The sequence below is a fragment of the Rasamsonia byssochlamydoides genome (assembly GCF_041956645.1).
Source record: "Rasamsonia byssochlamydoides strain NRRL 3658 unplaced genomic scaffold VTN77scaffold_79, whole genome shotgun sequence".
Taxonomy (NCBI): domain Eukaryota; kingdom Fungi; phylum Ascomycota; class Eurotiomycetes; order Eurotiales; family Trichocomaceae; genus Rasamsonia; species Rasamsonia byssochlamydoides.
Window position 1 is genome coordinate 20,231 of NW_027192462.1, and position 13,839 is coordinate 34,069.

At 49.5% G+C, this 13,839-nt stretch overlaps 9 protein-coding genes across 9 annotated transcripts; 4 read left to right on the forward strand and 5 right to left on the reverse strand.

Annotated features, from left to right (window-relative positions):
* Positions 1-347: 347 nt before the first annotated feature.
* Positions 348-1,275, forward strand: VTN77DRAFT_8803 (uncharacterized protein; the record flags this gene model as incomplete). The annotated part of the gene is made up of 5 exons (XM_069425341.1): positions 348-558; positions 745-844; positions 899-944; positions 1,018-1,183; positions 1,247-1,275. The coding sequence occupies 5 exons, from the start codon at positions 348-350 to the stop codon at positions 1,273-1,275; spliced, it is 552 nt and encodes a 183-aa protein (XP_069274272.1).
* Positions 1,276-1,542: 267 nt separating this feature from the next.
* On the reverse strand, positions 1,543-2,035 carry VTN77DRAFT_8804 (uncharacterized protein; the record flags this gene model as incomplete). The annotated part of the gene is made up of 2 exons (XM_069425342.1): positions 1,543-1,724; positions 1,798-2,035. The coding sequence occupies 2 exons, from the start codon at positions 2,033-2,035 to the stop codon at positions 1,543-1,545; spliced, it is 420 nt and encodes a 139-aa protein (XP_069274273.1).
* Positions 2,036-2,505: 470 nt separating this feature from the next.
* On the forward strand, positions 2,506-3,855 carry VTN77DRAFT_8805 (uncharacterized protein; the record flags this gene model as incomplete). Its single annotated transcript, XM_069425343.1, has 4 exons — positions 2,506-2,570; positions 2,673-2,716; positions 2,818-2,943; positions 3,053-3,855. 4 exons carry the CDS (start codon positions 2,506-2,508, stop codon positions 3,853-3,855), a joined length of 1,038 nt encoding a protein of 345 aa, XP_069274274.1.
* A 269-nt stretch (positions 3,856-4,124) lies between these two features.
* On the reverse strand, positions 4,125-6,478 carry VTN77DRAFT_8806 (uncharacterized protein; the record flags this gene model as incomplete). The annotated part of the gene is made up of 2 exons (XM_069425344.1): positions 4,125-6,134; positions 6,185-6,478. The coding sequence occupies 2 exons, from the start codon at positions 6,476-6,478 to the stop codon at positions 4,125-4,127; spliced, it is 2,304 nt and encodes a 767-aa protein (XP_069274275.1).
* A 241-nt stretch (positions 6,479-6,719) lies between these two features.
* Positions 6,720-7,595, forward strand: VTN77DRAFT_8807 (uncharacterized protein; the record flags this gene model as incomplete). Its single annotated transcript, XM_069425345.1, has 1 exon — positions 6,720-7,595. The coding sequence occupies one exon, from the start codon at positions 6,720-6,722 to the stop codon at positions 7,593-7,595; it is 876 nt and encodes a 291-aa protein (XP_069274276.1).
* Positions 7,596-7,780: 185 nt separating this feature from the next.
* On the reverse strand, positions 7,781-8,182 carry VTN77DRAFT_8808 (uncharacterized protein; the record flags this gene model as incomplete). Its single annotated transcript, XM_069425346.1, has 3 exons — positions 7,781-7,832; positions 7,906-8,095; positions 8,149-8,182. 3 exons carry the CDS (start codon positions 8,180-8,182, stop codon positions 7,781-7,783), a joined length of 276 nt encoding a protein of 91 aa, XP_069274277.1.
* Positions 8,183-9,628: 1,446 nt separating this feature from the next.
* On the forward strand, positions 9,629-10,363 carry VTN77DRAFT_8809 (uncharacterized protein; the record flags this gene model as incomplete). Its single annotated transcript, XM_069425347.1, has 1 exon — positions 9,629-10,363. One exon carries the CDS (start codon positions 9,629-9,631, stop codon positions 10,361-10,363), a length of 735 nt encoding a protein of 244 aa, XP_069274278.1.
* A 2,286-nt stretch (positions 10,364-12,649) lies between these two features.
* Positions 12,650-12,971, reverse strand: VTN77DRAFT_8810 (uncharacterized protein; the record flags this gene model as incomplete). The annotated part of the gene is made up of 2 exons (XM_069425349.1): positions 12,650-12,716; positions 12,778-12,971. 2 exons carry the CDS (start codon positions 12,969-12,971, stop codon positions 12,650-12,652), a joined length of 261 nt encoding a protein of 86 aa, XP_069274279.1.
* A 72-nt stretch (positions 12,972-13,043) lies between these two features.
* On the reverse strand, positions 13,044-13,511 carry VTN77DRAFT_8811 (uncharacterized protein; the record flags this gene model as incomplete). Its single annotated transcript, XM_069425350.1, has 3 exons — positions 13,044-13,128; positions 13,202-13,291; positions 13,384-13,511. 3 exons carry the CDS (start codon positions 13,509-13,511, stop codon positions 13,044-13,046), a joined length of 303 nt encoding a protein of 100 aa, XP_069274280.1.
* Between the last annotated feature and the right edge of the window lie 328 nt (positions 13,512-13,839).

Consider the following 13,839-nt stretch of genomic DNA (forward strand, 5'->3'; position numbering starts at 1 on the left):
ACACGCGAGTACAATCATATACTATGCTGTTCTTTGACAGGAAAGAGACTCAAGTTGAAAAGTTTTGTCTTATGCCGATAACGAATTTCTGATACCAGAGCATCCTTTTCTTTAAGTGTCTCCTATTGTCTTGTTAAATCTCCGATATCGTTGCCCTCATGGTATGACGAAATAACGTTTCGGGAGCTCCACCTACCAACCGGAAGAAGCGCGACCTCCGCGTCGCTCGATCTTTGTAGAACATGAACATCGGAGCGTAAGCATCCATCGCAATTGTTTTCTCCCTCGTCATTCGCTCTAGATACCATATAGTCTTTCTTTTATCTCTTCTTCAGATATCATTCATAATGTTCTCCGCTAGACGCCTCACCACCGCAATCCCACGCGCCGGCATGCAATCGGCTCTGTTCCATAGCACTCGGCCTGCGTTCGTCAAAGTGGGTGACGCGCTCCCCGACCTGGACGTCCTGGTCGAGAATTCGCCTGGAAACAAGGTGAATCTGGCCAAGGAGCTCCAAGGAGGGAAAGGCATCATTGTCGGCACGCCGGCTGCTTTCAGTACGTTTCTTCGCTTTCAATGCCCCAGCTTTGCTCTAGATCTTTGGTGCGGCTGTGGCAGCTGCATACAACCAATGCGTAGACTAGAGAAAGCTCCCTGGATTGAATATATATTTTACATCTATCATATAGCGGAATCAGACAACTAACCATTGCACCACCTGTCACGGTGGTGGTTCCTCACAGGTCCTGCCTGCTCCAGCACTCATGTCCCTGGCTACATCAACCACCCTAAGCTTAAGGATGCTGGAAAGGTGTTCGTCGTCTCGGTTAACGACCCATTTGTGTACGCTTCAACATTCTTTCCAGTTCGCACTGATTCTGCTGACTTTTGATACAGGACGAAAGCTTGGGGAGCGTCCCTTGACCCTACTGGCAAGAGCGGGGTATGTCAATCGATCTCTTAATTCTACTATTAATGCTCGCAAGACGAAAGCATTAACCAAACCATCTATTTAGATTCGCTTTCTGGGAGACCCCACTGGCAAATTCACCGAGGCTCTCGACCTGGCCTTTGACAGCACAGCCATCTTCGGCAACCGGCGCAGCAAGCGCTACGCATTGGTGATTGAGGACGGAAAGGTCAAGGAAGCCTTCGTTGAGCCGGACAACACTGGAGTCAATGGTCTGTACAACCTGGTGGCCTTCCGCTAACAAATTCAGATGCAGCGCTAACATCTCGCAATAGTTTCCGCGGCGGAGAAAGTCCTCGGTTAGAAAATTGCGATGCCATTGAAGGCATGTTCTAGTGGGACAACTTGTGATGTCCTATATGTCTTTTGTTTAGTTTAACTGATGTATCTACGTTGAATACAAGACCTTTCAATGGTCCTGGGAGGGGACTTCAAGCCACCCGTATAAGATCAAGCCTTAGGGCGCCAGAAAAAGGGGACAAAAAATTGTAATAAACCAAAAGAACAGGGGGCGATGAACATTCCGTCCAACCTCCCACTTATATGCAAGAGTCAACTGGAGACTTTCACTCTAAGCCCGCTCCTCCTTCAACTTCTCCCATTGTTCCGGAGTGTAGCACTTGGGCGTCCAAGCGTGTATCGCAGCAATCTCTTCCTTCAGAACCGAGTTAACGAGCCGATGGCGGGCCAGCATGGTCTTCTTCTCGAATTGCGGGGAAACTATAATCGCCTGGAACGATTGACCGCAGCCGCCTGCCAGTAAACCCAAGTGGTCAGCCATCATACTCCCATGATCAAGCGGTGAGATATGTATATCTATCTGTACCTGACAGATCCTCGATCTCGACATGTTGCGCCTCGAGCTGCGACTCCAGCTTGCTCTTCAGCAGATCCGCCGTGACGCCGGACGTGTTCGCCGTGTCTGCCATAGCCGCATTCACAGCCGCAAACGCTCTAGAGGACAGAGAAAAGGGCGACGAGCTTGGATTCGGAGGGTAATAGTGGTTCGCGCAGAAGAGGTAGCGGCAGCCTCTGCTCAAGACCGCGGTGCGGCGGGCGAACATCAAGCGGGCAGATGGTATGATCTTGTTTTTTAAAGATTGAGAATTCCTCCGAAAATTGCACGCCACACGCGAAAGTGATTATAAAAGGAACACTGTCCAAATAGTGTGTCGGACAGAGAGAGAGGAGTAAATGTAGTCAAGAAATTGATTCAGACGAGCGTCAGTGAACTACCTAGGTACCTAATTTTCCCGCCGTTCAATGACGGAATTAATCAGCGGGCTATTAGCAGTACTCCGTACAGTACTCTGTACTCTCCCGCGGTGGCTCGCAGGACGGCTGTGGCTCAAGCTATTGAGGTTGAAGCATGCGCCACACAGCATCCAACCAGACGATCCCCTCAAGCCACTGCATAGATCGTTTTAGCTATATCAAAAAGAGGAGCCTTACATCATTTACCTCCTCACTCGCCAATTTCCTGCTTATGCGGTCTCTATTCTGTGCAGCTCTTCTTCAGTCACGATATTCCACAATGGCTACTGCTCCAGCTGTGTCATCACCATTCATCCGAGCTGTGGTGAACACTATGAGAAAGCTGTATGTATGCCGATATTCGATTTAATGGATATATAGCTCCGTGAAGTCTTTTATCTGTGTATTGCTCAACGACTAATGAGATTGTGTCTGCGCGACTTACAGCTATCCGGAATCGCTAGCAGATAAGAGCTTCGACAACACCGGATGTAAGTGAGCAAGCTCAATTCGCTTGACGATGAGATCAACTCTACAGATCTCGTAGAGTTGAGCTCTAAGTAGGATTCTTTGCTAAGGAAAAAAACAACAGTACTGCTGGAAGCACCATTCAATCCACAGAGACGACAGAAGAACTCGGTGCTGCTGACGATTGATCTCACCAAAGCCGTGGCGGACGAAGCTATTGAACGGAGAGATTCAATCATTATTGCCTACCGTATGTGAACTCTCGTTGCTCTGTTTATATACATAAATATGCGTCCGTCTGTGCTACTCATATATGGCTCTCTTCACTATCCGGACTTCTGGCTGATCGTTATCTTCAGACCCCATCATCTTTCGAGGGCTAAAGTCCCTCACGCTCCAGGATCCTCAACAGCAGTCTCTCCTTCGCCTAGCGCAGGAAGGAATCAGCGTCTACTCTCCGCACACAGCCGTCGATGCCGTCCCCGGTGGAATGGCAGACTGGCTCTGCGACATTGTCACCGGCGCTGTAGTCGGTCAATCGACATCACCAGAACAACAACATGAAGAAAAGACCCCTTCTAGGTCTTACTCCAACCCGAAGTATCCTCAACTGAAAGGGAACAACTCTCGCTCCGCAGATGTCATCCCTCACACCCGCAGCACCATCCACCCGTCCCCTGCTCCCGTGCCAGAGGGCTTCGAGTCTGCCGGCATGGGGCGCATGGTCACTTTTGCCTCCCCTCAGCCTCTGGCCTCGCTGATTGACCGCATCGGCCGTGCTGCCGGAAACCCAGCTGCACTCTCCGTTGCAGTGCCACAGTCTGCCTCCGTGGACTCGATGCACATCACCACCATAGGCGTCTGCCCCGGTTCCGGCGCCAGTGTGCTGATGAAGGGACCCATCCTTCCCGACCTGCTATTGACCGGAGAACTGAGCCATCATGACGCGTTGGCTGCGATCGAACGCGGCTCAGCCGTCATTGCTCTCTTCCATTCGAACACGGAGCGGGGGTACCTGCATGACGTCCTACAGCCCCAATTGACGGACGCTCTCCGGGCGGAACTGCGTGCTCAAGCTGAGACAGCGGACGCAGAGGCATTCAGCGTAGATGTTAGTCAGAGGGATCGAGATCCGTATGGGATTGCGATGCGGCAGATTTGACAGGCTCGTACAATTGACAAGGTTGATGTCTAAATAAACTTGCGTGTTAAGTAAAAATAATCTCTCAAGGAAAAAAAGACGGTATAGTAATGAGATCTTCATTTCTTCATTCATCATCATCCATCATCGATAGATGCAGTTTCTCAGTTTCTCTCTGTGCTAGACAATCGTCCAGCTGTATACAATAGATGCATATACATTACAAACCCTTCGTTACGAACAAAGTCTTACAGTCACAGAGTCTATATAGCCTAGCCAGCTGTCTGCCTCTAACTCAACAAAACCCGAATCTCCCCCACCGTTCTAGGGAAGAGCGCTCTCAAACTATACTTCCCTTCACCACCACCACCCTCCTCTCCTTCACCACCACCCCGCACGCTGGTAGATACGACGCTGGTGGATGCGATATCGCTATCTCTGTCCATCCGAGAGAGATCATCCACTTTTGTGCTGATACCCCGCGCCTCGTCCGCGCCGATGATCATGCCTTCGACGAACTCGAAGTCGCGGCAGAACGCCTCGACGGCTTCCTCCGTGACGGATTTCACCAGCGAAGGGCTGCGCACGCCCTTCAGGTTGTCGGTGGCGTCCATCAGGGCTGAGGGGAGGAAGTCGTCGAGTTGCTGGCTGGTGGCCGACAGAGCGTCGGGTTTGAAGGCGGGAAGGTCGGCGATCTCGGCGAGGTTGGGTGGTGGTTGTTGTTGTTTGGTCGAGGTCGACGACGGGTCCTGTTGGTCCTGTTGGTTCTGGTTCTGGTTCTGGTTCTTTTGGGGCTTTTGCTGGGAGAAGGGCTCCAGCGTTGTTAGGAGGTCTTGTAGACCGGATGTCTCGAGCAGGAACTTCCGCTGGATGTCCAAGAGCTCCATCCGCAGGTTAGACAGAGCTGTCGAGACAGGGCCCATGTGGGTGGCGGATGCAAATAGGAACGGCGATATCGTGGAGCGAACCGCCAGGAGAATGTTGGTTTCGTAGATGGTGGATGACTTCGTGTCGCGGAGCTCCTTGGCAGAAGACCTTGCGAGATCCAGGAATGGGTCGAGGGCGGAACGGAGCACTGGGGTAAAGGAATTCTCTTGTTTGTCCAAATCGGATTTTGCCTCGTCTCCAGGTCCGAAAGAGGCGTCGTACGCCTTCATCAACGAGGCCAGAACCTCCAGTGCATCTGAGAAAAACTGCGGAACGGAAAGGTCTGCCGGAGGAGTTGAGCTGGACGGGTCTGCTGAATTCATATTGACTTGGTCCTGCATAAGCGTCTCGAAATGATCAAAGGTATACTTCACCAAGGAACTAATCACTTCGACCAAATTCGAGTCGGGACCAACCAACTTGGAAAACGTAGTCTCGTAGAAAGATAATAGATTGGCGACTTTGTAGACGGTGACGGCGTCTTCATGCCCCTGTATGACAAGTTCGACCCGCTGGCGGAGAGACCGTGAAACGCCGCTCAGATCGCGGTTGACGAGGTCGTTGAGAGCCTTCTGTCCGTCGAAGGCCATTTCTTCCCCGTCAATGCGAGACCACGGCTCACTGCTGATGCCAGCCTGAATACCCCGCGCGAGTTCATCGCCTTCGGCCACAAAGAGAGCTTCCAAAGCCTCGCGCTCAGAGACCGCAGCCGAGTGCACCCAGGCGAGCATATCTCCAACATATCGCAGGGGATCGTGAGCAGAAAACTCAATCGGTTTGACATTCCGCTCGGCTCCCGCACCAGAGACCGCATCCGTGAGAGCGTAGTGGAAGGCATCGGAGAGGATATACTCCCGCGCTTCAGCAAAGAAGTCGAGACAGCTGTGAAACAAGCTGGGTCGTTCAGCCAGGACCCGCAGCGCTCGCCTGATCGAGCTGTTGATCTGGGGGTCTTCGAGATTCAGGGATCTGAACTCTTTCTGGATCCACTTGTACAATTTCTGATAGGCCAAGTTGAGATTTTTCGAGCTCTGCTCCATGATCTCCAACCCAAGCCTCTGGTTCTCCCCGCCAAGCAGTACTTCGCAATCACGGTGTACTTGCTTCACCCGACTCAGCACGGTGAAAAAGCGATCATCCACCGGTTCTGCAGACGACGTCAAAGCGACGATATCTTCGTCCGGAATGATGAAGTGTTCGGTGAAGGCATCGAGGATGCGTTGTTTCGTTTCGGCCTCCTTCTTCTGTTCCATGAGCGTCGATGCTTCGTCGAGAACCGGCCCCGTCTCCTGTTTTGCAAGCGTGATATGCTTTCGCATTTCCTCGCATGTCTGCTGTAGACTAACGATCACGGTGCCAATGCGTTTCAATTGCTGCCGCCGTCAGTTTCGTTTCAACGTTATTCATGCTCTTGAGCACCCACCTCCGCCACCCGCCCAAAGTCGTCTACAATCTGCCCATTGCAGTTGATCACCTCCTTCTGCACATCTAACCGCAGCTGTCGCCGGGTCTCTGGGGTATTGCGAGTCCCCCTGATGTCCAGCGTTTCCAGTGCATCTCGGATATCGGAGTCGGCGTACGATGCGGAAAGAACAGTTGTCAATCTGTTGGAGAGCGCGCTGGAGCGAGGAGCGACGTTGGCAGCGCCGATCGTGGGAGACGTAACGTTCGAGCCATCGTTGAAACTCGCTGCCGAAGTCGTAAAGTAACTCGTCATTGTGAATCGCACCAGCGAGACGTTATGACAGTCAGCGCGTCAATGCGGAGTGGCTCGCCGCTCAACTTCCTGTGGGCGGCCGGATAAACGTCCCTCCACTGGCTAAAACAGTTAAATCACAACAGACGACGCTCGGAACAGTTGAATTTCAGTCACTGTTGAAATTTCTTGAGAGATTTATATTTGATACGAGTTCTCCAGTCGCAACTTGGAGACATGGTTAGTTCTCAGAATAGGCGAAATGGAGTCACCGCTCAATTCCCCGCTCATCTCACCCGCAAAGGCGCGTCAAGCAGCCATCCAAGCCAAAGACTGGGCCTACATAAATTCCTGGCTCACTCGCAAGTACTCTCCAAATCCAGTTCCACAGTTTGAGCGCAATGAGGATACCTTAAAAACGCTCCTTGCCATCGCGGCAGCTAATGACGCGGCGGATGAGGAAGCGACACTGGTGCATCGGGCGCGTGAAGAAGTGGTGCGGGCGTACAAGGCCAGAGAGGAGGCCGAGGACCCTCGAAAGAGACAACTGCTAGAGGAGTTGGAGGCTCACCTTGATGACAAAGGAGCAGCCAGCCTCGATGACCTGGCAGAGACAGCGGTCACATTGGGGACCCTGACCACAGACACTATCGACTTAGGCCACTCGATCATGGAGCTGACGAGGGAAGAATTCGATGCTGCAGATCAAGCGCGGAAGATTGAGGCGTTGCAGGCTTACCTCGACAAGGAGATGGAGTCTCTGCAACAGCAGATCGAAGAGCTCAAGACGCATCCAGCTTACGAGACCGCGCCTAATCTTTCAGCTCAGACGGCGGAATGGACGCGAGGCACAAAACTTCTCATTGCCAAGGTGAACGAGTATCGGGACAGGATTGCCTCGCTTCAGAGGAATGTAAATACGAAGGGCCCGACGATTGAGGATCTCATGGTGGAAGAGGAAAACGTGATCCGAATCAAGGAGACCGTCAAGATGCTCGAAGGGAGGATCAGAATGTTTCATGGTCTGCCGCCAGACGTGGAAGAGGCGAAGACGGAATACAGACGGTTAGAGAGGGAGCTACATCAACTGAGGCAGCAACGGGACCATGCATTTGAGAACGTGATAGCCAGAAGATGATCAACTACACTACGCTATATGACAACTGTGAAATGTCTACGGGGCTTTCCCAGGAAGGCAAATACTATACACGAAAGATCAGATTTACTACCTAACGTTAAGGTTGTATTGTCTCTCGACATCATAAACAAGTCATCAAAAGACGCCAATTGGTACGAATGCACCGTGTTGGTTCGACGAGGAACCTAGTTGCTGCTGCTTCCACCAACGCCCAGAGCGTTCTTCACCTTGTCGGCGCTACAATCGAAGTCAGCAGATGTTGCCCATATCTACAACTACAGATATCATGTGTGTGTCCACCTGCACTCACATCGAAGAGGAAGCACCTCCATTGTGGTTGTCGTAGGTGCGCTGAACCTTGTCAAAGGCGGACTGAGTGGTCGACTTTGTGTCATCGGGCTGGACACCACGAGCGATGCGGTCAGCGGTGTCGGTGACGGCCTCCTTGACCTTTTGCTGGGTGGACTTGGAAGCGTCAGGAGTGATCTCCTCCTTGACCTCTGCAAGACAAAGTCAGCAAAATTCTGGTCAGAATCTCTGCTTGATCACGCACTGGTCATGAAGTCCTTGCGTCCGTCGTCCGACATGATGATGTTTGGTAAGAGGAAAAGCGGTTTGGTTTTGGAAATGGGTCAAATCTGTTCAGATGTGTTTGAATATTGTCGATTGACGCAAGATTCATTCATCCTCAGAGAGGAAACGAGGAGCTTTAAATACGTTCAGTTTCTACGAATGATGAACTTTGAACTCTAGGCATACTACTACCTCCATTACCGGAAACATCCATGACGTCGACGAAATCAGTAGGCCACAGCTGCTGTTCATGAAAGGCCGGATTCGATCAATCAACGCGCATGCGGATAGCCCAGACGTTGTCTTCCTTTCTCTCTTAGGTAATAAAGTACTTGGCTACATACAAAGCCCGAACCATTAATGTACTGTACATGGCGCAGCGCGGGGTTTGCTTGGGAACCATCCGCTTTTGAATTCAATTCGAGCCCCTGGTGGACCCGAATTTGCAATTCGATGGTTCTGTTCGGGCATCCCAAAGACGGACGGACCAGTAGATCCATCTACGAAGTATGTACAGAGTATGTGCATGACGTCGTGATGACCACGACTCCCACCTGCTTAGAGTAGATGAGCATAAACAGTCACGTGACTTTATCCTGCACAGCCACATACACGTGACTTTACAAATCACATGATACAATTTTAGAACAACGGATGAAGTGTTTATCCGCACGAATCGGAGGTTTCCGACATGCGGGGCACGCCAGCCGGAGCTTATACAATTCTTATCGCCGGAGTGAAGTGGAGTGCAGCGCATGCAGTGGAGCTCGTGGGTTGATACCTACCTAGGTAGGTAAATAATAACACCTTTGACCTGCTCCTGCAGGAGACGAAGCACGTTGTTCTTTCTTGCTACTGTGTACAGAGTACTGTCATGAACAAAAAAAAAAACAGAGAATTCAAAGAAAGAAAAAAGAAAGCATGTCTAACTAGATACAGAGTATTATCTCCAAGAAAAGCATTGAATCGACCCGCGTGCTGACAGGTATTAATTTAATTGCCCCGGTATATTTTTGTCTCTTTCTCAGGGAAGGAGCGATGAGAGAAGAGTATGAGACTTCCCATAGATAGCCCCCACCCCCAGGGGATATTATCATCCGATAATATCATCGGCACTAACTTCCTTAGGTGTGTGAGTGACGAGTCAGTTCAGTGCGGTTTAAAACGGAGACCAGGATGTGTGTTAGGTTACCAGGGAACTACGGAGTATCATATTACTAAAAGTATATTATATGATGAGTCGGACGGAGGAATTATTGGTTTGGGTTGCTCCTTCTCTCTTTTCTTTTCTTCTTTTTTTTATCTATTTATTTAAGCATTCTCGTTATTGTGTACTCGTTATGATTGTAATTTAACGGTGTTCAAGTATTCATAGTCAAGTCCCCTTGTCGATAATAATACGTCTTTCTCTCTCTCTCTCTCTCTCATAACAAGCTCATTCTGCCTATATATTGAATACCATGGCTACAGACAACTTGACTCCCGGCGCACACCATTATAACCGCTTGACGCTTTCCTTCTATGACTTCTTTGTCCTCTATTTCAGCAACAGTTTTGCCTGGCGCTGTCCGACACAGTCCGTCTTGCTCCCCTTCTTCCGAGATAACGCTGGTCCTCGACATATGGACGTTGGTGTGGGCACTGGTTATTTCCCCGCAGCTATTACCGATGATAGCAGCAACAAGAAGAAGAAGAAGAAGAGTGAGGAAGTGAAGCAAGACTGGCCGCAGAAACTGGCGCTGGTCGACCTCAACCCCAAGTGTCTCGAAACAGCAGCAGCGCGCATCGGACAACCAGAACGAACAGTCTGTCTCCTCACAGACGTGCTGCGCCCGCTGAGCAGTGATCAACAGGAGAATCCGGCCGAAGTGTTCGACTCCATCTCCCTCATGTATCTCCTCCACTGCCTCGCGGGCCCACCGGGTGAGAAACAGCGCGTGTTCGCCAACCTGAAGCCCTACCTCGCCGATGACCACGGCGTCCTATTCGGCGCCACGGTCCTGGGTAAAGGCGTCCGGCACAACTGGGTGGGCAGGATGCTGATGCGGGTCTACAACCGAGTCGGGGTTTTTGATAACTATGCGGACGGCAAGGAAGAGATCCTCCAGGCCCTGGAGAACGAGTTCGAGGACGTGGAGGGCCACGTGGTGGGATGTGTCTTGCTCTTTCGAGCAAGGAAGCCGAAAAGAAACTAGGTGGTTGGTTGACTACCCCAGGTACCTACCTAATTTGGGAAAGGGAAAAAAGGATGGACGGGAGGTAAAAAGGAAGGACAAGGATCTGCCACGCCTGCCGCTAAGATCCGCACCCCTGGAACCTTGTTGCATCTTGATTCGCTCTTGAACCATATCCTGGTTATGTTCTCTGTCCCTATTGGCTGGATCCTCAGTATTAAATATCCATTGATTCGTGCTATATACAGTCGCCTCTCGCTATAACGATACAATCCCGGCAACTGAAAATTATCGCTATAACGAGATATCGCTATATAGGAGTATTACATAATCCAGGAGTCTAGAGTTGCCTGACTCCTAGAATTGAGCTCTTTAGAGACCAATTGCCTCTCCGACCTCTCCAAAGCCCGTATCTCCTCGATTCTAGTATCCTCACAGTGCTCCTTATAGCGAAGAAGCGTAAGAAGCCCATCTAGAGCCTGTTGTAGAGATGGCACTGCTATAGGTGCTGATCCCTCCTCGATATCAGACTGAGCCTCCTCCACAGTATCCGTACTCCCATTACTAGTATGATAGGCAATAATTGACTGTAAAGTATCCTCTTTGCTCTCCTCAAAATTTTCGTCTGGAGGGTTGAGAAAGTTATTAAGGCTCATCATGTCTTGGATTTGACCTGCCTCTCGAACCCTAGTATAGAGGCTTGAGAGATCTGGCTGTGGCTCTGTTGGTGGGTTCGGATTTGAGGCTGGATAACAGTGCTTTTTCGGAAACAGTTGTAGATCGTAATATTAGAGATATCATAGTTCCAAACCCGAAGAACCCAATGAACTGCATGGTATAATGAAACCGCTGTAAATGGATCTGCATTATCCTCAAATCCCTGGATAATGAAGCGTAGCCAGTACTTCCGGTAATGGGTTTTGAGATTTTGGATGATTCCTTGATCGAGAGGTTGATAAAGGCTCGTAGAATTAGCAGGAAGCCACTGGATCCGAATATTAGATGGAGGAGGTGCCAGTTCTATGCCTTCAATATGGGCTTTGAAGTTATCCATTAATAAGAGGACTGTACGACTCCCAATATGAGAGTAGAAAGCAAGAAGCCACTCTCTCATAAGAGGTGAAGTCATCCATGCCTTCTTATTGGATCTCCAATATCCTCTAAGGGCGCTTATACTGAGTCCTCATAGAGAATGGGGTTGCTTTGCATTTCTAATAAACCATATTGGAAGCCGGTCAGAGCCAGTACAATTCATACAGGCTACAATAGTAATCCGGCTCTTTTCCTTCTTGATTCCAGGCTGAGGTTGGGTCATAAGCCCAGAAGAAGGTCCCCTTCTCCAGAATAAGCCAGTCTCATCCATATTGTATATATCTTCCTCAGAATATTCGCCACATAGTGTCCGGATAGCCTTCATCTCTTCGACTGCTGTATTCACTGAAGAAGCCTCTCCGTGTTAGGTCCGTTTTCGGAGATTATGGCGATGTTTAAAGCCAGTGAGCCAACCCTGACTAAATTCAGGGACAGGTAGGTGTGAGTATTGAGGAATCCGAGGCCAGATTTGACGTGCTTTCTCAATTAGGATATCACCAGTTGTAATTCCACCTTGTCGCTCAATTAATTGCTGCCAGTCAAAGAGGATAGCTTCAAGGATTGGCCAGTGAGGAGCCCGTTGGCGGAACGATTCTCGGATGGAGGTTTGTGAGGTAGGATCCTGATCAAGATAGGAGAAACGGTTAGAAAGGATCTCTGAGACTGTAGATTGACTTATCCGATGATTGAATTGTTCGTAGAACCACTCTATACAGTCTTTGTGATGAGGCCATGGATATCGATGAAAATACCAGGCCCGTAGTGCCTTCCGCTGAGAGTCAGAAATTGCATGACGAGGCATTCTATTGGTTCCTGGATTAATTGGATATAACGATATTTTGCCCAAAAGATAGCGATATCGTAAGTATCGAGAGATTGAGGAATTTGTATGGGAAAATAATTGTGGGTGGCGGGTAGTATCGCTATAACCAGAATATCGTTATAAGGGGGTTCGTTATAGCGAGAGGCGACTGTAGTACGACTTTGACGATGTTATGCCTGTTGCATGTTGCATGAATACAGATAGTTTGGGTGTATTTTCTTAGTAAGTACAACATGCATAGTGTTTGTCGTCATGGTTATATATATATATACGATCTTATGAAGATTTCCATCTATATGGTCAATCCCTCCACCTAGCCAGCCAGTTACCTATTTATCTTCGCAAATATATAGAGGCCGAGAAGCAATGATACAGTATTGCACACTCGGCTCCTACAGCTGAATCGTGACTTTATTCCCATTGAAACAACTTCTCGGCAAATATCGCTCGGTCGCGTACCTAGATAGATAGAGAGGTGAGAACGTTATTCTAAATTGGATGGATCATGGTAGATACTCACGACCAGTAGACGTTACCAAGAGTGATATCCTTGCAGCCTCGAATCAGCATCTTCACGTCCTCGCGAAGTTTCCCATCTATACCGGCTGTTTCTAGCAATCGACGCTCAGCCGCGGTAAAGACCTTGTATGATTTCTCCAGGATGGCCACGACTTCGTCCAGAGCCGCCTGGGCACTGACTTTCCGTTCATTCATGATGACGGGGATGATGCTGTCGACTTCTCCAGCGGCCCGTGGCGTTATAATGATATCGTGCGAGTTAGATGATCACTCCCTCATAGGCGGTGGATAGATAGAGGTCTTCCTCGGGATACATACGACCTCTTTCTTGAACGACAAGATATCGTTGATGCTATTCGCAAAGCAACAGATATTGTTAGTACATAGGAGAAATAATGTGATAGGGTTTTCTCTATTGCACTCACAGAAGATTTGACAAAGTGGTTTCCTTCATTATCGCCTTGGTCGCCTCATGCTCATAGACCCAAGATGAGATATTGAGACCGTAAGCCCATCTGAAATTCAAAAGAGAAGAAACATAGTTAGAATCCTTCAAGTAGATACGATGGTAATGTCAATGTGAAACCAGGCTGCTTGCTTCGCTTACTCCAGAATCATGATACAGGGATACGCGCCAACCGTATATGTCCTGCGCGCGATGTAGCTTTCTATCGTCGACAGTCCGATCTGACGCTGTTCTTGATGCGAGCAGACTGCATTAACATAGCTGTACATAGAGTCTGCGTAGCGATGTAGCGCTTTTGGTACATTTGTACATTAGCAGGGTTCGACAATAATACATCTCTTTTTTTTAAAAAAAAAGAAGAAGAAGAATGTAGAAACATACCACGGGAGTGTCCTGACTGCAGCTTCTGCCCGATGGACTCAAAGCACCCCGAATTGTGTAGTCCGCCAACTGGGCGGATCCCATTGCATGATTCAGGCTCGAAGCAATATTTCAGGAATGCGATGGTGTCTTGGCGATATCGTTCTGTTCCCTGTCTGTCATACCGAAGGGATTCACAATCGATCTCTGACAGACATACAGCTCAGTCGGCTGTCC